This window comes from Podarcis liolepis (assembly GCF_965112155.1).
Source record: "Podarcis liolepis genome assembly, chromosome: 6".
Taxonomy (NCBI): Eukaryota; Metazoa; Chordata; class Lepidosauria; order Squamata; family Lacertidae; genus Podarcis; species Podarcis liolepis.
In genome coordinates, this window is record NC_139559.1 from 17,719,428 (window position 1) to 17,742,788 (window position 23,361).

Genomic DNA, 23,361 nt, shown 5'->3' on the forward strand with positions numbered 1-23,361 from the left:
ACTTAAGAATCAACACTTGCTATTAGTATGTTGTCGTTGTTGCCATTGTCATCTTAGGTCCCATCTGCACTATACATTTAAAGCAGTATTGTACCACTTTAGCAGTCATGGCTTTCCCCAAAGATGCCTAAAAAATGTGTTTGTTAAGGGTGCTGAGAGTTGTTAGGAGACCCGATTCTCCTATAGTTCCAAGAGTAGCTTAACACAAGTTTTTCTTCCCGGGGAACTCTGGGAATTGTAATTTTGTGAGAGGAATAGGGGTCTCCCAACCCACTTTCACTATTTGGGACATGGGTGGTGCTGTGGGTTAAACCACAGAGCCTAGGTCTTTCCAGTCAAAAGGTCAGCGGTTTGAATCCCTGTGACCGGGTGAGCTCCCATTGCTCGGTCCCTGCTCCTGTCAACCTAGCATTTTGAAAACACGTCAAAATGCAAGTAGATAAATAGGTACCGCTCTGGCGGGAAGGTAAACAGCATTTCCATGTGCTGCTCTGGTTCGCCAGAAGTGGCTTAGTCATGCTGGCCACATGACCCGGAAGCTGTACGCCGACTCCCTCGGCCAATAAAGCAAGATGAGCGCCGCAACCCCAGAGTCGGTCACGACTGGACCTAATGGTCAGGGGTCCCTTTACCTTTACCTTTACCCACTTTCAGCAACTTTAGCAAACTACAGTGCCCAGGATTTTTTTGGGGGGGGGAGAGAACCGTGACTATTTAAAATATTATGATAATGGTTTTAAGAAATAGTGCAGATGGGGCCTTAACAAGCAGTGGCACGCAGCAGCAGAAACACTCCAAACAGCAGCAGACATCTGAGAGCCATTCTTTTTCATTTCAATATAGAGTTGCTCTGAGGAACTGTGAGAAATTAAATTGGTAGCTACAAGACCAGCCACCCAATGCTGATCGTAATACTGCATTTTTTTAAAAAGTGGCTTGCAATGACATTCAGTATTTGGCAGTGCTTGATAGCTGAGAGACCAATAGTGTTTAGTAATTAACAACAGATATATACTGGATTTTGTGCTATACTTTGTCAGCTAACATGCAATGGCAGTTAGTATCTGATCGAATTGAAATGAAACCTTCCAATGAGAGTGATTACTATTACAGCTGAAACTTTACATGATTTCTAAGGGCTTGGCCACACATAGCTTTTGCCCTGTTCTTTCCAGGCACAGCTCTGCGCTTTAATGCTTCATGTCTGAGCGTGCTTTTGTTTTTGTGCTTCCCCACAAAAACCTACTCTTTAAAGTCAAATTGGAGCAAAATTAAGTTCAGGCTTTTCACGGATTGATGTTTGTCCCGCCTGAGCTTTCCAAAGCCGGCAAACATTTTGGATCCCTTTCACAGCAAGCCCTTAAAAAAAATCCTCGCAATCAAAGGTGCGTGTTTTACTACTGCAATTTCCCCCTCACAAAATATGTGCCCCCCCCCACTGCCTAGTTTGGGTTACACACTCCAGGATTTCAGTGATGGTTCCCAACGATGGAATAATATTTCTAGTCCGGATGAAATATGCCAATGAAATCTCCACTGGCCCTCTTGGAAAGTGCCATTCAGGATTTGGGAGTTACCTGCATTCGGTTTTTTGCACACAGTGCCTTGCATATTATTGATTCTTCACTGTATAACGTCATTAAGTTGTATAGCAGTTGTCATTCTCATAGAAAACCCACACCTTACACCTGAGTCGTTCAGGCCTGCAGGCTAAGTGTCATCACTGGGCGAAGTGTTCAAAGCCAGAACGTCTGCATGCAAAAAAATACAGATGTAACCACAGGTTTTCAAGACGTGAATGCAAACAGGGTTGTTAGTGCATGCCAATTATTCTTGTGATTGGTCTCCTGGGTCCCTAAAGGCACCTGCAGCAAGCTCTCTCCCTTGGTACCTTCAAACAGTCCTTACAGACCCATCTTTATACAGCTGCATTTAGTCGCTCGTCGGTGGCTGTTGTGTCTTGCTTTTCGGCATGGCCACATTCTGCTGGGAACTGTTTGTTTACAACGGTTTGGGTAGCATTTTGTGCAGCATGAAATGCCCACTTTTATTTGCTTTTAAAATGATGCTTTGGCTCACTTGCTGGTGTGTAGACAGCCAATGAGATGCAGCGGTTTGAATGGGGGACTAGGATTTGGGATTCCAGGGCTCATATCCCCATTCAGCTATGATGTTCAGCTTGGGCCAGGCCCTCTCTCTTTAGCTAACACACATTGCGGGGTCATTGAGAGGGGGGAAACAGGAGCAGGGAACTACTGTGAACTCACTGGAGAAAAGGTAGGAAGCAAACGCAGCAATAATAATACATTTTTGTACACCACTTCGAGAAGGATTAAAAAAAAAATGAAAATGAAAAGTGGTCTATACATTTCAACAACCAATAAAAATAAAATACTGTGGCCCACTTCAAATGGTTATGCAGGCACACACACACACACAAACCCACTTGAATTTATGTTCTTATTCCTTCGCTGAAAAGGGGAGTGATGTATCCCCCTGTATGTATGGGGAAATGTACAGAGTGTCTCCATCAGAGCGTAGGCTATGAACATGTTGCACATGAAAACAAAAACATAAGCTGCACCTTGCCTAGGAAATGGCAATGGTAGCTCTGCTTTGGGTCTTCGACAAACTTATGAGAGATGAAATTAAATCGCACAAAGAGTAATTCACCTCTCCAGGTCATTAAAGGATTAAAAGGACATCTGATGGCTCCCCTTGTGGAAACTCAGCCCCCTTGTTGCATCCAGAGGCTGAAAATTTTGAAATCCCAGAGCTGCCTGTCCAGAGAGGATTAGAGATCACTGTCACGTCTGAAATGTCTGGCTCTCAATGAAATTATCGTTGTGGGGTAGGTTTACAAAGACATTTTCAACATGTGCAGGGGAACAACAAAAGGAGAGGGGCCGGATGTATCAGCACAGTTCAGTTCAGATCAAATTCAATTACAGCCGAGAAAGTGACACTTGCCGCGTTCTCGGTGACCTGCTTCCACCCAGCCTGCCTGCCCTGTGTGACCAGCCCAGTCTCCCAGGTAAGAAAACTCACACCCTACACGGGAGACATTCAGAGCCGTCACCGGGCTCAGCGTACGAAGCGGGAACGTCTGCATGCAGAAATACAGATGTAATCAGAAGATTTTCAAGACGCGAATGCAAACAGGGTTGTTAGTGCGTGCCAATTATTGTTCTGAATGGTCTCCAGGGTCTGTAAGAAGCACCTGCAGCAATCTGGGCACAGCTGGGGAGGGTGACGCGGAAGCTATTTTAGCACATCACCGTGCTGCCGAATCATCCTGCTCACTGATATGGGCTGTTGCTGAGAAGAACAGAAGAAAAGCCCTGCTGGGTTCCACCAAAGGCCTACCTGGTTCAGCATCCTGCTTCTTACAGTGGCCAAGGAAACAGATGCCTCTGGGAGCCCCCAAACAGGAGGTCTGGGCAATATAATAATAATAATAATAATAATAATAATAATAATAATAATAATAATAATTTATTATTTATACCCACCTATCTAGCTGGGTTTCCCCAGCCACTCTAGGTGGCTTCCAGCAGAATATTAAAATACAATAGTCTATTAAACATTAAAAGCTTCACTAAACAGGGCTGCCTTCAGATGTCTTCTAAAAGTCTTAAGGGAGGGTGTTCCACAGGGCGGGTGCCACTACCAAGAAAGCCCTCTGCCTGGTTCCCTGAAACTTGGCTTCTCGCAGTGAGGGAACCTCCAGAAGGCCCTCGGCACTGGACCTCAGTGTCCGGGCAGAACGATGGGGGTGGAAATGCTCCTTCAGGTATACTGGGCTGAGTCCATTTAGGGCTTTAAAGGTCAGACCAACACTTTGAATTGTGCTTGGAAATGTACTGGGAGCCAGCATAGGTCTTTCAAGACCGGTGTTACATGGTCTCAGCGGCCGCTTCCAGTCACCAGTCTAGCTGCCGCATTCTGGATTAGTTGTAGTTTCTGGGTCACCTTCAAGGGTAGCCCCACATAGAGTGCATTGCAGTAGTCCAAGCAAGAGGTAACTCTCCCCAGCAACTGTATTTAGAGGAATGCACTTTCTGTTTTTTTGTAGACAGTACATACTCTTCCTCAGTAGTAGCCATTGATCCACTACCACGTATTTGTCTAATGATAATCCCTTTGGGTGAGATAACATTGGCTGTCAGATTTCAACCTGTAAGCTGAACTTGGCTTGCTGTGGATGCTTCAAGATTTAAAGTGGGGCGGGGGGGGGGGAGAGACAACTCTGTATATCCTTAAGCAAGGTGGTAAGAATGGTTAGGTGATTTTCCAACAAGTTCTGTTAGCCACTTAGAAAGATAGGGTGAAGATTGGCCTAGGCTTTTAAGAGCATTCATAGTTGTTTCTTCACCCTTGGTGTCCAGGATACTGCCAAGTTAAACATAGTCTCAGCTCTTAACCACTAAGAGCTTGTGTATAGTCTCGACTTGCACATCATACAAATAGTTTGCTTTTAAAAACAAACAAATACCACATGTGCGTTTTATCCACATATATAGTCACCCTTCATCTCAAAATCAGAAATAAATCCAAAACTGATTCTAGGATCAGGTGTGGCGTGAGTTGGAGATGGCATAGGAGCTAGCCAATAGGCACCCTCAACAGCTGACTTGTCCCCATTTACACTTAAATACTGCAAGGAATATTCCTGGGGGAGGCAGAAGAAAGAGCAGAAGTACTATCAAATAGCCTATGCCACTTTTAAGATATTGCATCTGCCTTTACTCAAACACAAAACACAATATCCAAAAGGGGATATCGAATATCCAAAAAGGGAGGTGGATGACAAATCAGAGCAATATCCCAAAAGCATAATAAAGAGATGAAAAACATAGCCATGATCTCTTATTAGAAATCACAGCAAGATTAACACTCTCCCATCTCGTATTAATGGAAAAATAATAGAAAAAGCACCCATGAATGTTTGGAATGGCACCAATATAGAGAATACAGGTTTCTTATACAATAGTGATGAATAAGCTCACTTATTTTATCTCCTGTGAGAAGGAGATAAATGTACAGAAAGTTCTACCAGAGGAAAAGCAATGCAATTTGTCCAAAACTAAAATAAATATAGGCTACAGGACAATATCAAGAAACTGGAACGGAAAATGGTGTAAAAGACCAGGATGAAAGCAGCTTAATAATGTAATGTAATAAGGGAGCAACCCTATAGCAAGATCCACTAGGATGAGTGGGGTTAGGATCCAGCAAATCTTCCAATGAATCAGGAGGTTCCTGGCACAGCTGGGCTACTCCAACATTGCTCCTCATCCTTAGCTCAGCTGGAGAGAAGCCAATATCTCCCCCATCTTAGGTAGACCAGGACCCACCTGGCTGATCCAAACCTAGTAGATATAAAGCTGCTATAAGTCCCCAAAAGGGGGTATTCCACAGGTGGCACCAGAGAGAGGGGACTTAGGCTGAATCCTAAGCCTGCTCGACAGGATCACATGGCAACCCAGCATAATTTAAGCCAGCAAGAAGGGTGATGTAACACTATTTTAAAGCCTTGCTTTTCTCCTGATAGGCTTAGGCTGGCTCATGTGGCATTAGCCCTGCCGGAGGATGGAGTTTTGAGCTGGCATATTTTATGTTGACTTAACTTTACACCAGGACATGGGGTGGCGCTGTGGTCTAAACCACTGAGCCTCTTGGGCTTGCCAATCAGAAGGACGGCGGTTCGAATCCCCACGACGGGGTGAGCTCCCGTTGCTTGGTCCCAGCTCCTGCCAACCTAACAGTTCGAAAGCACAAAAAGCGTGAGTAGATAAACTTGCGGGAAGGTAAACAATGTTTCCGTGCTCTGCTCTGGTTTTGGTGTTCCGTTGCACCAGAAGTGGCTTAGTCATGCTGGTAACATGAACTGGAAAAACTGTTTGTGGACAAACACTGGCTCCCTCGGCCTGTAAAGCGAGATGAGCGCTGCAACCCCAGAGTCATCTGCGACTGGACTTAACTGTCAGGGGGCCTTTACCTTTACCTTTAACTTTACACCAGCTTCTTGTGTATAGGATTGCCCTTCAATCCTACAGACACTTATTGGGACATAAGCCCAGTTAACATAGTGGTACCTACTTGCATAGGATCATATTTTAAATTATATTCCAAAGTAAAAGTTGGAATAATGTATTTATCAAATAGTAGGATTCCTCAGCAGTTGTTTTTTTTAAAAAATCTCCAATGGATTTTGTAAATATTTTGTAACTATAACATGGTTTGGGAGACTGAAATGATGAGGAGTCTAAGGCATTAGTTAATGCCCATTTTATCTTTTTTTTGCCTTTTCTAGCTATCTATCTATCTGCTGAAAAGGTAGAAATATTTCTAAATGCAAGTGTGGAATCTGCAGCAGAAAATGTTGTTTCTTACTTCTTGATCTTCATCAGAGGATATCTATGGAAAACCTGACTGCCAATTAGAATGGTAATGAGTTCCAGTTGTATGCCAATTTGTTCAATATTATCAATTCCTCTTTTTAGATTAAAGGGTCCAGTCATTTTCACCCATGACACACATCAATCACAGCCACACTTGTAGTTTTTAAGGTGGCGGAAATAGTTGCAGTGTATGCATACCCATCACAAGAGTGAAATACGATTTGGCACTAAAAGATTAACATACAGATGGTTTATCATGCATGTTTTGCTCATAATAATAATAATAAATAATAAATTTTATTTATATTCCGCCCTCCCCAGCCGAAGCCAATCAAATAATCAAATAATCCAACATTCTAAAAATATTTCATTATAAAAATTAATTAAAATCAAATTGATGGCAACCGTTAAGCAAAATTCTGTGCAGGTTGCCAGAGGAGGGAGTCAGGCTGCGCCCTGACCAAAGGCCTGGTGGAACAACTCTGTCTTGCAGGCCCTGCGGAAAGATGTCAGGTCCCGCAGGGCCCTAGTCTCTTGTGACAGAGCATTCCACCAGATTGGAGCCGCAGCCGAGAAAGCCCTGGCTCTAGTTGAGGCCAGCCTAACCTCCCTGTGGCCTGGGACCTTCAGGGTGTTTTTATTTGCAGACCGTAGGTTTCTCTGTGGGGCATACCAGGAGAGGCGGTCCCATAGGTACAAGGGTCCTAGGCCGTGTAGGGCTTTAAAGGTTAAAACCAGCACCTTAAACCTGATCCTGTACTCCACCGGGAGCCAGTGCAGCTGGTATAATACCGGATGAATGTGCTCTCGCAGCGAAGACCCCATAAGGAGTTTCGCCACGGCATTCTGCACCTGCTGGAGTTTCTGGGTCAGTCTCAAGGGCAGCCCCACGTAGAGTGAGTTACAATAATCCAGTCTGGAGGTGACCGTCGCATGGATCACAGTGGCTAGGTCAGGGCGAGAGAGATAAGGGGCCAACTGCTTAGCTTGGTGGAGATGAAAAAATGCCGCCTTTGTTATAGCTGTAATCTGCGCCTCCATAGAGAGGGAGGTATCGAAGATTACACCCAAACTCTTAACGGACGGTGCTGGCACTAATTTCACCCCCGCAAGAGATGGGAGTTGCCCCCTCAATCCCATATCGTCCCGTCCCAGCCAGAGGACCTCTGTCTTGCCCTGTGATAAGAATTAAGATAGTTTGGTGCAAACAGAAATACAGTTCCCAGAGTGGTGCAACAATCCATCCCTCTTCCCAGGGAACTCTATGAATTGTGGCTCTATGAGAAGAACTGGGGTATCCTAACAACTCTCGTTCTTAACCGACTAAATTTCCCAGGATGCTCTGGGAGATGCCATGACTGTTTAAAGTGGCATAATACTGCTTTAAATGTATAGTACAGATGGGGCCTAACTCATGAACATTTTTGATGAGAATGTGGTAGATTTATTGAGAGCATGGTAAATTTAGACCGCCACACTTACTGAATTAGGGCCCAGAAATTGGGTTCTCCTCAGAGAGAGCATGTGTTGCGGTGAGACCACCACAACCGCTTGCTGACTGGTGGGGTGGGTATGTTTGGATAGCTACAGCTACCCGATTGGTCCCTCGGAGGCATGGGCATGCTTCTGACCAATGGGTGCTTAAATTTGAATCTTAGGGACTTTTATATACCGCTGCACAATCGTGTTGAGCTTCCTCATTTTCGCTTCGTGCACCGGATCACCCGACCACCCTTCTCTATATTTAGGGTTTGATTGACCTTGCTATACCGTCGTGGGTCGTCTGCTCTTGGGGCAGGGGCCTGGTAGCAATTTTTCCCAGTTGGCCGATTGGCCATGTAGCAAATCGTCACAACTCTGCTCTGTAAGGTTTGCGATTAAGCATTGGTTAATGTGTGGTGGAGGGAACTAGGTGTGGCTGTGGCCTGTCCCTGCAATGGCTGCTGTGTGGGTGTTCTGTTAAAGGAATCCAGGGGCTCACCATGCTTTTGTCCAACCCCTGAAAGGGGGATAGGTAAAGGTAAAGGGACCCCTGACCATTAGGTCCAGTCGTGGCTGACTCTGGGGTTGCGGCACTCATCTTGCTTTATTGGCCGAGGGAGCCGGCGTACAGCTTCCGGGTCATGTGGCCAGCATGACTAAGCGGCTTCTGGCGAACCAGAGCAGCGCATGGAAACACCATTTACCTTCCCGCCAGTGCAGTACCTATTTATCTACTTGGACTTTGACATGCTTTCGAACTGCTAGGTTGGCAGGAGCAGGGACTGAGCAACGAGAGCTCACCCCATCATGAGGATTTGAACCGCCGACCTTCTGATCGGCAAGTCCTAGGCTCTGTGGCTTAACCCACAGCGCCACCCGTGTCCCGAAAGGGGGATAGGGCCACGCAAAAGCCCCTGGGAGCATTCTGGGTGTGATCTTGGGATCTGCTCCCATCCCAGTCGATCTCCCAGGATGCTGACCTTCGCTGACCTCTGCGCTGGCAGTTGTCAGTTCTGTTCCTGCCTGGACAGTCCTGGACAGGTTCAGATAGTCGGAACCAATGCCTAAGCAAACCAAACACAGCCTGTAATCAATAAGGTTGTGGCCAAAATTATGCCAAAACCTCAAACTAAAATTTGAGTCCTGTGTGAATTTACAGAACTGCACCATTCATTCTGAACAAATGATTGGCATCTTCAACAAACGATTGAACTTTGTGTGAATTCCAGAAATGGGCAAAGTTAAGCATAACTCATACTTCCTCAGTCACATCACCATTTCTGTAGAATGGCCTCAAGGCTGAATTGCAGGACCTGGATGTGAACTAGGTGTGCTAATGTCCCTTGTTGCCTCTACCATACATGGTCTTTTGATCACAGGGCATCTGTTACAGCACCCACAAAATACAGGAATTGGAATCCTGTAGCCTGCTGTGCAGACTGAGAGGAGAGCAATACCAAACCCATTAAAGCCATAGGTTTTGAATCCATTCTCATAAAAGATGGTTTCAACCTGATCGGGCAGCATTTGAACTCTCTTAGGATTCGGCTAAATTATCCCAGCTAAAGAGACTTGGACAGGAAGGTTACACCTAGATGCCAAGGTGATGGGCACTTTAGAAATGAGATAGATTAGATAGATTAGATAGAAAGACAGGCCTAAATGTCCTACTGAGCACTCATTTGTCTGACAGCCTGGAAAATGCCAACATTCCCAGGATTCAGGAGGAAATAGAAAATTGCATCTCCACTGCAAAATGCACAACGCACCTTGATAATGTCAGTTGCTCTATGTAAAAGAAAAGCAGTTCAGTCCCAGAGCAATTTGAAATACAATAAGAAAAACTAAACAGTCCCCGCACAGCTGAACCACAGAAATCTCCAAGTTGTTCCCTTTTTTACCTCTCGATATCAGCCAAGTGATGTGACCTGTACACACTTTGACACACCAATTTTTCTTTGCCTCAGCCATGCCAAAGAGCTCCGCTGTCCATCTCTCGTTGTTGTGCTAACATATTTTTCTTTGTGATATCTAACTTTCCTGTCTTTGTGGTCCTGTCAAGCTGTGAGATTTCTTTTCTTTTTGTAAATTATTTTCATCCCTGTGTGTGTGTGTGCGCGCAATCAGGCCCTACCCCCACCTGCAGTCTGAAGCGGTACAGTCTGGGCACAGTTTTGCCAGCAAGAAAATTAGATGAAATGGTGAAGAAATAAGATACACATTCAAGATAGGAATAGGCAGCCACTCACTACAGCTGTAGGAAGGGAAGTGCTTAGGAGCAGCCTTTTCCAGTCCAATAGGAGTTGCAGTCTGAAGGGCACAAGGTTGGCAAAGGCTGCCACAGACTATCTGGTACAGCAAAATGTTAGAATGGGCAACAGTCTTTAACTGACACCCACCATGTCTAGAAGAAAACACCACTAAGGGTGGTGTGCCTGTGAGCAGGGAATCTCTGGGTGGCCTTCTTGAGTTCTCAGTTTAGCTTTCAGTTTCCTCCCCCTGGATTGCTTCTGTTTCTAACGTGCAATGGCTCATCACTTCAAGTAAAGGAATCTGTACGCGGGTGGCGCTGTGGGTTAAACCACAGAGCCTAGGGCTTGCTGACTGGAAGGTCAGCAGTTCGAATCCCCATGACGGGGTGAGCCTCCCGTTGCTTGGTCCCTGCTCCTGCCCACCTAGCAGTTCAAAAGCACATCAAAGTGCAAGTAGATAAATAGGTACCACTCTGGCGGGAAGGTAAACGGCATTTCCGTGCGCTGCTCTGGTTCGCCAGAAGCGGCTTAGTCATGCTGGCCACATGAATTGGAAGCTGTACGCCAGCTCCCTTGGCCAATAAAACGAGACGAGCGCCGCAACCCCAGAGACATCTGCGACTGGACCTAATGGTCAGGGGTCCCTTTACCTTTACTTGCCTTATACAGTCGTACCTTACTTCACGAACAACTTGGAACTCAAACGTTGCAAACCCGGAAGTAGGTGTTCTGGTTTGCGAATTTTGCCTTGGAAGCCAAACATCCGGTGTGGCTTCCGCAGCTTCGGATTGGCTGCAGGATGCTCCTTCAGCCAATCGGAAGCTGTGCCTTGGTTTCCAAACATTTTGGAAGTCGAACGGACTTCCGGAACGCATTCTGTTCAAAAACCAAGGTACGACTGTAACTGTGTCTGTCTTCCTTGGGATGAGACGAAGAACCTGCTCTGCAACACCAAAACTATCACAAAATTATCTCTTAAAGGGAATTTTGAATGAATCCTGCTCAGCTGAAACATCTGTAGGGATTTTGAAGGAAGTTGGAATTTATTTATTTTTTAAAGCCAGGTGAAATTCTTCTAGTGGGGTGGCCAAACTGAATTATATGTTGTATGTGTTTTGGTTTTACCATTATAAACAACCACTGTCAGGCAAGAAGGAATCATGACCGAAATGGTGGAATATGGGTGCTGGTGGTAATTTTTTTCACCCTGTGCTGTGATCCTGGGGGAAATGGACCCCCCCCCCACTGGCTGCTATTTCCCTTGTGAGAGAAACATGCCACACATAACAGCTTTCTTCCTATGGGAAAAGAAGCTTCAGGGGTGATTTTCCCTGGGACAGAAGCACAGAAGGAAAAGGTTACTTCTTCGCACCCCACTACCTTGGTACGTGCTACAGTACCAGCCTTGACCCCACTCTGCACAGTGGCAGTGATTTTTAAAAGTCCCAGCTCCCCTCAAAATTTAATTGCAAGCTCTTTATGACAGATGCTGTATGTATGGAATAGGTGCCGTCAGGTACGCAGAAGACTGCAATAAGCTCAAACCAAAATGGCAGAAATCTGTCTTGGCACATAATAGAAGCTAGCAAACCCTATGAAAACATCTGCCTAAGGTGTGGGCGTGTGGCCAATCTGGATAGAGCCCTTTGCACAACGTCTCCCCCTGTGGTGTCCCAGCCAGCCTAGCATGTTTGTAATCCACCACAGCTGGTGCTTCTATAATTGATAGAGATATAAAAGCCCTTTTTCACAAAAGTTGTGCTTTTTTGTATTTCCCCCGCCTTCCTTTTCTTTCTTCGAGACTTGAGCGACTCCTTACCAAACACTCTGTTTATAACTTAGATAATGCATCTCCCTTTAGAATCTCAACTTTAAAGCGAACTGTTCCACATTTTTAACAATGCAAAAAAAAAGGAGTTAAAAGCAAACATTCTTGTGGTTTTATTTTATTTTAGTCCCCTTTTACTCTACATAGCACAACAGTGGTTTAAAAAACTAAATCAGTAGTATTTTTTATCCCTTCAGATCAGGCTTCATTTTTAAATTCCTGATGGCACCGCATTTTCTAAAAGCCTAAGAATAGACCTGAAAATTCTCATGCATTAGACATATTTACAAATGTCTCTATAACCATTCTTAAGTGTCTTCTGTAAAATGAAACAGGTCACATTACATTTTAATCAGGGTTTATAATCTGCTATCTAGAATTTTATGTCACTCATGAGAAATCAAACGAGTAGGTCACCATTACATCACGTTTAAAAAATAAAATAAAACAGATTTTGAGTTCAATTATCTGGATTCCTTACATTGGAACTGAAACGTCATTGTGGGTTTATTCCTCCCAGTGAAAATTTGTTGTTCTTCCACCGTTTTGTACATTCCCAAGAGCAAACATTCAACTTATGTAATTGTTTCCTATCAAAGTTTGTGGAATTGGAGCATATTGTAATTCATTTAAATGAGAACAGTGTTTTGATTCAGGGTGCGGTCTTAAACTCAAGAACTAATGACCAAGGGGCTCTAGAAGCTGACAGAACACCACTCTGTCTGAACAACTTGAGATATGTTTTGAACTCCCCCAATACGCCATTGGAACATTCCACTGCAAAGCATTTCCACTATGGAAGATACAACAGGGGAGCACCAAAAACAGGGTGGACTCATGGGCGGGACATGGGTGGGATGAAAGAGAAGCACATTAATTCCAAACCCTGTATTATGCCCCCATTGTTGATGGAAGTTTATACCAGCCCTGGACCTGGTGTCAAGAATTTTATCTCCCACCAACTTCATCAGAAAGGAGAAAAATCAAAAACAGCTCCCACTTGCCTCCCTTTCCACCCAGGTCTTCATGACAGACCACAGTTTATGGTGCACCTCAGAACCTGATCAGAGGACAGCAGAACCAGTATATAACCACCCACCCACCCAAGACCGGTCCACTCGTGAGTGTGTATTTTTGGTTTCTATGGAAGCCGCCCAGAGTGGCTGGGGAAACCCAGCCAGATGGGTGGGGTACAAATAATAAATTATTATTATATTATTATTATAAAGTGAGGTGACTGACTCAGGCAGCAGGACTCACAGGATCCAGCCTCCAAGGAACGCATTGCCCGCTGCTTCTACGCTGGAGCAAGGGTGGCAGCAACAACTGCAGTGGACCCCTTGGAGGCTAGATCTCCCCCATCCTTGGCAACCTCCACTCCCAATGCCACCTCTAGAGCAGCCTCTTGCAAATAGGTCTTGGTCTCCCAGGTCCTAGTAAAAGACTCTTAACTACTACACCACATTGGCTCTCTTGCAAGTAAGCTCTGTCTTGGCAAAGACCAGACACTATCATTGCTGGCCAAACACTTACGAGCTTATTTATGTAAAAAGGAAAAAAAGAAAAAAGTTAATTGATGTGATTAAACCAATATATACAGTAACTTCAAACACAGGCTTTCCTTTTAAAAATAAATAAGTTAATAATTAGGCAGCAATCTTCTGTGTATTCAGCTCTGATCATAGCGTAAGTTTATGCTTTTGCACATGTTCATAACTTTATACTCCTACAGACTGAAAGAATAGTTGCAATCAGGACTTTTTTTTTTCAGCCGGAACTCAATGGAACTCAGTTCTGGCACCTCTTTTTCTAGAAAAATAGCACTGGTTGCAATCCAAAACTATGCAGGTCTCTAATGCAACTGTATAATTGTGCATAGTGGTGATCCTTCTCTTCACCATCCGAGTGAACAACAAAAAGACTCTGAACTACTTAGTCCAGATTGTGGGATCCCCAACCAATCAAAAACCACCCTGAACTCTGCAGAAAGCCTTAACTGACACATATTAGGGTTCCATTTCTGCAAGAGTGACAAATGCACCTTTCGTTGCCCAAGTGTCTAATTAAATTAATTTAAATTAATGCAGACTCAAGCATTCCATTAATTAACACAAAATGTTAAGTCAAATAATACAACTTGGTCCAGAGTGGGGTTGGAGTGACGGGGGAACCCAGCCCAGCCCAACCCACATTTCCTTGTCAAAATCGTCTCTAAGAGATAAGATGCTAAATGGAACTCACTTCCAAATTGTTCCTTCTCATCTGTTTCTGTCAAACTAAATTATTTATCCATGTTTAAGATTTTCCCCCAAGATGCATTGCAGACCTCTGTGCATTTCAGACATTCTTTAGTTATAATTAGAGACTGAAGTTAAAAGTCACAAAATCCAGATCTGAGGCTGTAATTCAGAAAGGTACTGGGGGGGAGGTGTTCTGTAACATTTAGCACACATATTAGTGTTGTAGGATGTGTCGTATTTCAAAAAGCACTAATCATTTGAAGAGGTAAAAACTTTGCGCCACTGTATTACAGCCATGCAAACAAACTGGTGGTCTTCTCACCTCAGATCCAATCTGCTCCACAGAGCACCAAATAACCTACTTTCTTAGAAAGGAAAAATATATGGAAATAACAAGATGAGATGTGGAAAACAGTAAGAAAGGACTGGATAGAACTGTGAACATTATTTGGACAGATTTGTGGACATTAAAGAAGCAGCAGCAAGAAGATGATTGGATCCCCTACGGATCTTGAAATATGGGTACCCCCAACAAAAATTTAAAATTCGGCTTTGTAATTTGGAATTTATGTGATGTGATTTGATTGGTCGGTTAATAAAAATTATTTTTTTTAAAAAAATAACATACTTTCTTGCTCTGCAGGGGCTTATGTTGCTGAAATGTTATCTAGAAACTAGTATGCTATCACAGGCTTCAATCCAAAATTTTGTTGTATGCTTTGCCATAACATATCCACATGTGTCCCTCCTGAGTGCGGCTCCCCATGAATGTTCTCTACAGAACGTTCTCCTCAACCTTCAAGAATGTAAAAAAAAAATAGGAAGCTGTCTTATTTTGAGTCAGATAACTGGGCTATTTTGCTCTGCATTATCCAGGAATGTGCAGTGACCACAAGATTTACCTTGTGTCTGTGTCTGATCTGTAACATTTGGAAACAGCTCACTTTCAGGTCCACAATGTTTCATTCTGATTTGATCTGTTATTCAGGTTCAAATCAGATCTATTAAAACCAAAGCTTGCTTTCACCCCTATTGAAGATAACAGAGAAATTAAAAACAACTATAGCTCACCCCCTTTTTTTGCATAAGCAGATGAAATATGCAGGTAAAACAAGCCCCTCCAGAGTGGATTAAGCCTGCCAAATATCAACCAGATACTTCCAGGGTGTTTTTTGCAGGGAATATTTAAAGTTCATTTATTTATTTTTAAAAGAAGAGGCTTTATTTTTTTTCATTTTTTGCCAGAGTTGGATGTAAGAATGGTTGTTGCTTCTGAGTAAATGAAGCTTGCCTGTGTTCAAAAAGATAAGTGCTGTGATTTTTCTACAAGGGCAGAATTTACTGTTCTGGGATGGGGAAACAGAAATCCCATTCTCTCCACTCGTGGAATTTTTTTAAATTTTCTTTTTAGTGCAGACTGTGAGGGAGGTTCTGCTGGGTAAGAAACCTGACAAATAGGTCCAGTGGTTATTGTGGTAGGTATACCTTTGTTGTGAAAAATGGGGAAATTCACTTCTTTTGCCTGCCACCTCTCACTTGAGAACTGTAATTTCCCCCTTAACAAATTATGGTTCCCATGATTCTTTGGGGGGAAGCTGTGTGCTTTAAATGTGCTTTGGTTGTCCTTAGGCAGAAATGAAGGCAGGGGAGGTTAAAAAATATATCCATTGCCATCCACATAGCATCTGTGCCCTTCCCTTTGCATCTTGGCTTCAGCCTCTACGTCACAAATCTGTTAAGAGAAAAATCACTGCCAAAATCTTCTCAAATTAGTGCTGGTTTTAAACATGTTGGTACCTGAAGTAATAAATAAAAAAGTTGAAATGATGAGCCACTTTGATAGACGTATTTTAAACGACACACAGAGTTAGAGGTCAGAAAATTGGAAATTGTGCCTCCGTAAGATCTGCTCCCTGAAGCAACTGCTTCATACAGTTCCATAGTAAAGCTGGTTGTGTGACAAACACACACAGACACACACACACACACACACACACACACACACACACATCCTGTACCACTGGGTTCTGAGGCTCCTGCCTTGCACTGAAAGAAGCCTCAAGTGTCACAATTAGACATTTTAAATACATATGCTTTTACGCACACTTGCTCTTCTATGCAGTGGTGCACTGAAGGCTTGTAGCCCAGAGTAGAGCATCATCTTTGCACACAGAATCTGTGCCATCCAGTGGCATAGCGTGGGTTGCCAGTGCCCAGGGCCGCACAGAGGGGTTGGTTGGAAAGGAGGGAAACTGAAGGCATTTATGTTCCAATACTTTTAAAAATATAGTTAACAATCAAAAGGGAAAGCAAGCGCATTGACGTTTATCATCAACAGTTTGCAGACTGAGCAGACCAAAAGGTCTTCCCCACTATGTTGACATGCAGAGAGAACCTGGCACCACTATTTTAAAAAAGTTTTTTTAAAGCAAGGATAAAATAAAAACCTTTTCCCCTTTGTAATGTAAGAAGGAACCACTTCCAAAATTTTGGAGGAATTTCTTTTTTCCCCTCCCATGATTTATCATGATTTTGCCACCACTCACCCACCCACCCACACAAAATGGTCAGAGAAGACATTTTCAGTTTTAGTTTGCATTTGTCTTGTGTAGCTCACAATATATGTGTATAGACTACGAGACTTTGTTTATTAGAAAAAGAAAATACGTTTTCTATGGTTTCAACCACTTTGTAGTATGAACTTTTATTGGCCCTTTTGCTGTTCGCTTTCAGAAGGTAAGGCAGGATATAATAAACATTTAAAATAAACAAATAAAAACAAATTGGTACATAAGGGACGGATATCAAGAATCAGAGATGGACATCAGAAATCTCATTCAATCTCATCATCTATATATCTATCTAACTGAAATACATTACATGAAAATAATGAAGAGTTTATCATGTAGGCAATGTTTTGTTACCATTTGACAAGAGAAAATATTTAATACCATTATTTTCCCCCCACAGCTCTGGATATTAGTTTGAGTGTCACAAATAATTAAATGCTTATGAGTAAGAGACATCTTTAGACGTTTTGACAATACGTATTAAGAGGCGCTTTAAGGGGAAATCTGCCAAGTGCAGTTTTTTATTTGCAATACTGAACAATGATGCATTTTGATTGAGTTTATGCTATATTCCCCCACCCCCACCCTCCCTTCACACTATGGAACAAGAACGGAAGAGGATAAACATGAGGAATGAGGGAAACAGCTACCAGATTTCCAGTTGTCCAGATATCTGAATTGCTTATGTTTAGCACAGCTTGAAGGGCATGCTAACTACAGTCCTGGTTTCGCCACAGATGTGGGATGGATGGGGAAAGAGTTTCTGTGTGACCAGACACAAGCTGAAGAGCCATGACACACAGGCTGCAATCCAGAGCACTCCCACAGGCACGATGATGCACTCCAAGCTAGTCATGGCAGCATCCTTCTTCCCCTCCCATATCCAGCAGTGAAGAAGCCTGGCCTGTGTTACTGGTGTCTTGCCACATCGCCGACACAAAGTGACTAACCTTACCTACATACACTGTGCAAGACAAAAGCTTTCTTCTGCAATCTTTAAAAGAGAGAACAGCAGCATCCGATAACTCTGTCTGAGCTTTACTGAGAAGATATGGCATGGGCATGGATGCCTGGTGAGGAGCAGCATAAAGCAATGCATTGTAGGTGAGAGAACAGCTTTCAGAGCTGGGTTGGCCACTGTGCTAATCGATCTGAAGTTTTTCAGACTCAGAAACCACTTTTAATCCCAAGCTACAGAACGGGGCCCGATGTAAATATTCAATCATGTGTCCAAGTTTATTCTCAAGTCTGTCCTTTCCTCGTTCTCCTCTCCCCACCCCTCTCCCTCTTTCTCGTTCTTCCTCCTTGTTGTAGCCCGAAAGGTATAATGTGTGTTAGGAAGTTGCAGCCTACCAGTGGGTGGTGCAGAGTGAACGGTTTCTGTATTCTAATAACATCACAGTATTTCTAGGTGCTTCATTTGCAGAGAACATTCCTTGTGGTCCTCTGATATACCCTGCAGCTCAAATCATGGTGGCTCTTCATTCCTGGCTCGAATAGGGAGCAAAACAAAATCAGTGCGAAAGCTTAGCATATTGTTCAGCGGTGCAACCTCAAAACTATGCTGCTAGAATTGATCGAGGTCTTTTGTCCGGCGCCTTAAGCAGTCCCATTTTTTACTGAGCTATCTGCTGACAATATTGTTAGAGTGATGCCAATGCAGCATTAATTACATTTTGCTCTCTCTTTTTGGTTTCGTGTTCCTGTATGTTTTTCCCATCATGGAACAATTCCCCACGATGACTCTTGCAACAGAGAATTCCCATGCAAATGCATTTTGTGCAGATGAGGGAATTGCCGCCTGCAGTTGTGGGAAGCTGATCATCCAGTGATGGGAAAAGCACGTTGTGCGAATGAACTGTTAGTCAGTCCCATGATATTGGGTAGCACTTAATTATGTTTCCTTTGCGGAGCACCTTTCAAAGTTGGCCACTGTGATATCATCACTGGAGAATGCTGCAAGGATACATTACTCTGGGCATAGCCTTGACGTTTAGGGCTGAGCCAAACTATTCATGGTTTTCCACAAATGTTTCTTGGAGTGTTGAAAGGCATCTCAACCTGTTGATGATTTTTCAGGATTCCTTGCGAAAAATGCTCACTTATTCGTTTACATGAACTTTGGTCTCAATTGCCATGTCACCCACCTGATTGGTTAGGTAGCATTACAATATAATCACTTTTAGGGTATGATCGCCCAGGCATCTACTCTCTTATATAACCAGGAAGCTCTCTTATATCAGATTAGACTAAGTGCCCATTCTCACCAGCAGCGGTTTGCCAAGATCCCTTGGATATGCAAGGGATTCAAAGATGCTAAACAGCAATGCAAAAGCTGTTATTGCAGGAAAAAAATCCACTCCCACTTAAACTTAAAAATCAAAACTGCAGAATAATCAGCCCAACTGCCTTGAAAATACATGTATGCATGCAGAAAACATATGGGTGAATGTATAAACGAATTGCATGTAAGTAGTGTGCTGAATTTATACATTTCTAAATAATATACAATATCTGCATGATTTTTTTGAGATGTATCTAAGAATGCATGGTGGTAATACAAGGTTGTATATGGAAATTACCAAATGAAATGCATGCACATACAGATAAACCCATTGCTTCCTAACAATCCCGTAATTATCCAGCTTAAATAGTGAAACATCTCCTTTGCACTTCTGGTGCCAAAAGAGCCACCACTGTTCTATTCTGCATGTTGCTTACTTCTGAAAGGACATCTATAGGATTGTGGTGCTAATTTGCCCATCAAGGAAGCTGAAGTAACAGTGCGTATCCACCAAATTCAACTGCTTAAATAAGTAAAATAGCTTAGACAGATGCCTCAGCAATGTTGAAACAGCGAATGCCTAAGCGCCACATTTGTAGACCCCTTCCTATCAATGCGGGACGCGGGTGGCGCTGTGGGTTAAACCACTGAGCCTAGGACTTGCCGATCGGAAGGTTGGCGGTTCGAATCCCCGTGACGGGGTGAGCTCCTGTTGCTCGGTCCCTGCTCCTGCCAACCTAGCAGTTCGAAAGCACATCAAAGTGCAAGTAGATAAATAGGTACCGCTCCGGCAGGAAGGTAAACGGCGTTTCCGTGCGCTGCTCTGGTTTGCCAGAAGCAGCTTAGTCATGCTGGCCACATGACCCAGAAGCTGTACGCCAGCTCCCTCGGCCAATAAAGCGAGATGAGCGCCGCAACCCAGAGTCGGCCACGACTGGACCTAATGGTCAGGGGTCCCTTTACCTTTACTCCTATCAATACATGCAACTTCTCCAGGCAGATTTATACAAGCTTCTGTGGCAGCTCCAGACTACTTAGTTTGTATCCTACCTTTCCTCATTTTGTATCCTACCTTTCTCCATTTTAAAGGACATAAGACGGCTCCTATCACTCATAACTACTATTTCTTCCCCACTGGTTACTTCATGGCTGCTTTGGCCAGGTTTATCAATATTGCAGTTCAAACTGCAGGATGAAGAGTTTGGCACACATCTCTAGCTGGCATCCTTTGTTTGTCTCTTTCCTGCCCCTAAATTGACATGCTTTAAGAGATCCGGCTCTTTTCCTAGAAAAAGTCACTTACCGTCTGGAACAAAATGAGATGATCACCTGTGTACACATAGAATTACAGATCTGGCAATCTTTGAAGGGGATTTAAGAGAATGATGGTGTTGCAAGATGTGCATCATTATGCCATCTCATAAACCAAACCACGTTTCACCACTGCACAGAAGGACCTCTCAGTAGTATCAGAGGAAAAGACCAGAGAAATACACAGGCTTTTAACTTCTGCATTCTGATGCCTTTGATTCCATCCCTTTTTCTTTCCTAAACATGGTTAGCTGAAATCGCACAGTAGATTTTGATGGATATAATTATTTTCATTAAAATAGCAAACAGCATGGTGCATCCTTTTCCAGGGCAGATTGTACAGGAATTCTTACAGAAACAGGCCAAATATTGTATGTAGGAGTGACACCTTGGGAATACTTAATAGTATTTTATTATTTTTTTAGTTATAATAGCAATAGAATTCTTTACAAGTTAGAATTCTTTACAAGTTAAGATCAGCTACATCTTTGTTTGATGTTCAAAGGAGAGAAAACAAGAGTTGGGAAGTTGATTTAAAAATTAACTATTATGGTAAGCCAAAATACAAATCTTTTAGGAAAACTGGGCTTTTCCTAGTATACATACAGAAAACCAGGCACAACAGGTTTTTCAATTAAAGTAGTCTTCTGAGAGTGATAGAGGAAGAACCAAAAGCTTCTTAAAACCCTTATTGCTTCACATATTTGCCACCTGGGGCTATGGATCTGTTCTTCCCCAGTAAAAAAAAAAGTTTCTGTCGCTGCTGTTGTTCTTTTTCTGACATGCCCAATTTTAATGGTTATTCAAGATGGATCACGCTATTTTCACACGTTCGATGGCTCTGCTTTTCCATAACCATTTAAGGTAGAGAAGATGGTGCCTATCACACTCCCCTTTGCATCATGAACAACTTTAATGAGGTAGGGTATCATTAGATGATAGCAGTTTTATGCTGAATGCAAGGAGGAGAATATAGGCACTTACCCAGCAAAGAGCAAGATAGAGAAATAATAGATACAATATGCAGAGATGAAAGAGCAAAGACGGCATCTCATTTACATTAATACAATAAAAATGCAGCACTAATGCGGCAACTTTTCCCTCGGAATTTTCTCTCTCTCCCCCAATAAAGTTGAACAATATTATGTTTATTATCACAAAGAGCTTAAAAGGAAGAGAATGCATTTGCCACAAACGCATAAGCATTACAGCACAGCTCCTGGCTATTAATATGTTTGAATTTAATTGCTCCTAATAGAAAATTTCATCAAAATGAACTTCGTAGCAGCACCTGAAAACGGGTGGTGGAATCAATTGGAACTGAACATCTGCACTTGGCGAACAGCAGCCAAAGCAGAGCAAACCGATGGAAGCAGCTTGCTTTTTGCCTTCCCTACAATTTATACCACCAGCACAAGCATGCTAAGTTTTTTGTTATGTTGGGACTTAATATCCCCCCCCCCCACGATAAGTTGGGGGCTCTTTTGTTCTCTAACAAAACAACTGTCTCAAGTGGCCCAGAGCATATAAAGATTTATTCCGTCTTCTGCAATTTAGAAAACTAAATCTTCCTATCAGCAAGATTGCAAGGGTCACATTTCTCTATAGCCTCCCAATGGGTTGCTTAAAACAGTACACGTGTGGACAGGACTAAGAATGGAGACCCACATAAATGCACATTTATTTAAATTTTGGAATCAATTTTTAACAAAACGACTGTTTCAACAGTTTTGAGCATTTAAAAATTCTCTCTCTAGCAGTTTGGAATACTAAGACTTCATATCAGCAAAACTCTCAGTGCCTTGTTTTTCTATAACCTTTTTATTTGCGCCTGGGTATGGATGTGGAAGAATGTACGTGTGGGAACTGAAAGCATGGAGATGCACATATGCACATTTATTTACATTTAGATATTCCTAAAGGAGATTCGGTTTCGCCTTGGCCAGATTTCTTGGAGACCATTAAACAGTATTACTGCAGGCCATAGATCATAAACAATGTATTTCCCTCCCCCGCCCCCTGCTCCAGAGCTTATTACTTTTTTTGTAGATAATGTTAGGCCTTTTTCTTCCTGATGGTAAAACTGTGCTTCTTCAGAAATAAAGAACATCTCCCCTTTTCTATTCTAATCCTTTAGCTCCTGATTCTAGTATTTTCAACTATTTTTAAATCCCTCTCTTAAAAAAAAAATAAGTGACTATCAACAACAGTTGCCAAAGGGAATGTGTAAATCTAATGGGGAACCGTGCTCGTCTGTGACCCATTTCCCCAAGAAATCTTACAAAGACACCGTTCCCTAGTTGCTTTTCAGCATGAAGGTATGCCTAGCTCGCAATAGGCTGCATTAAGCATCTGGTTTAAAAAATGGCTTTAAAAGAGGCAAAATACCAAGCGCCTTGCATCAGAGGTTATCCTAGTAAGGAGGAAAAACTATTTCAGTTTCTAAACCTAAATGACACTTTGAGCATATGTCATGTATTGTGGGGCGAATCTGATGTTCATAGTATTCACAGGTCTTCTGGCTTTGTAAACTCCTGCTGCAATCCCAGGTCCCCTGCTCATTTTAAGGGACATTTTAAAGGCAGTACTGTATTTTGCCCCACTAAACACACACACACACACACACACACACACACACACATTTAATTTCCAGTTTGTTTCAAAGAGAATGTAGAAAGCACTTCAGAGCACCATTTGTAATTGACAGGAAACACAATAGCAATAATAATGCCATTGATTTGGAAACACTGTTATAGGACTATAAAGTGACTACAGTAAAGAAAACCAGACCTCTCCAAAGACTCCGCAGGGAAGTTCTACAGGAAGGCTAAGGGCAAAAAATAACTCATGCCATAACCTTAACAATATCCTTTTATTTTTCAGATTAAGAGCCTAATCTCACTGTACTTTCAGTGCCAGGCCTTGGAACGAAACTAACAGTGCACTCCTCTGCAAATCTACTCAGAAGTAAAACCCATCAAGTTCTATGG

At 42.9% G+C, this 23,361-nt stretch overlaps 1 protein-coding gene across 6 annotated transcripts in view; it reads right to left on the minus strand.

The window, feature by feature from the left end:
* TSHZ2 (teashirt zinc finger homeobox 2) overlaps window positions 1-23,361 on the minus strand; it is a 334,352-nt gene that overhangs the window by 302,324 nt on the left and 8,667 nt on the right. For 2 of the 6 annotated variants that reach the window (XR_014527282.1, XM_083507977.1), the window contains exons 2-3: window positions 3,367-3,436; window positions 1,578-1,751 (exon numbers count right to left, since the gene is read on the minus strand). The exons of 3 other annotated variants lie outside the window; for them this stretch is intronic. Coding sequence is in view for 2 of the 3 variants with exons in the window: in XM_083507977.1 (XP_083364103.1) it covers window positions 1,578-1,611 (34 nt within the window). In the remaining variant the exon portion in view is untranslated. Of the gene's footprint in view, window positions 1-1,577; window positions 1,906-3,366; window positions 3,437-23,361 lie in introns of those variants that run through there. One more of the 6 variants, XM_083507976.1, reaches the window with a different exon arrangement.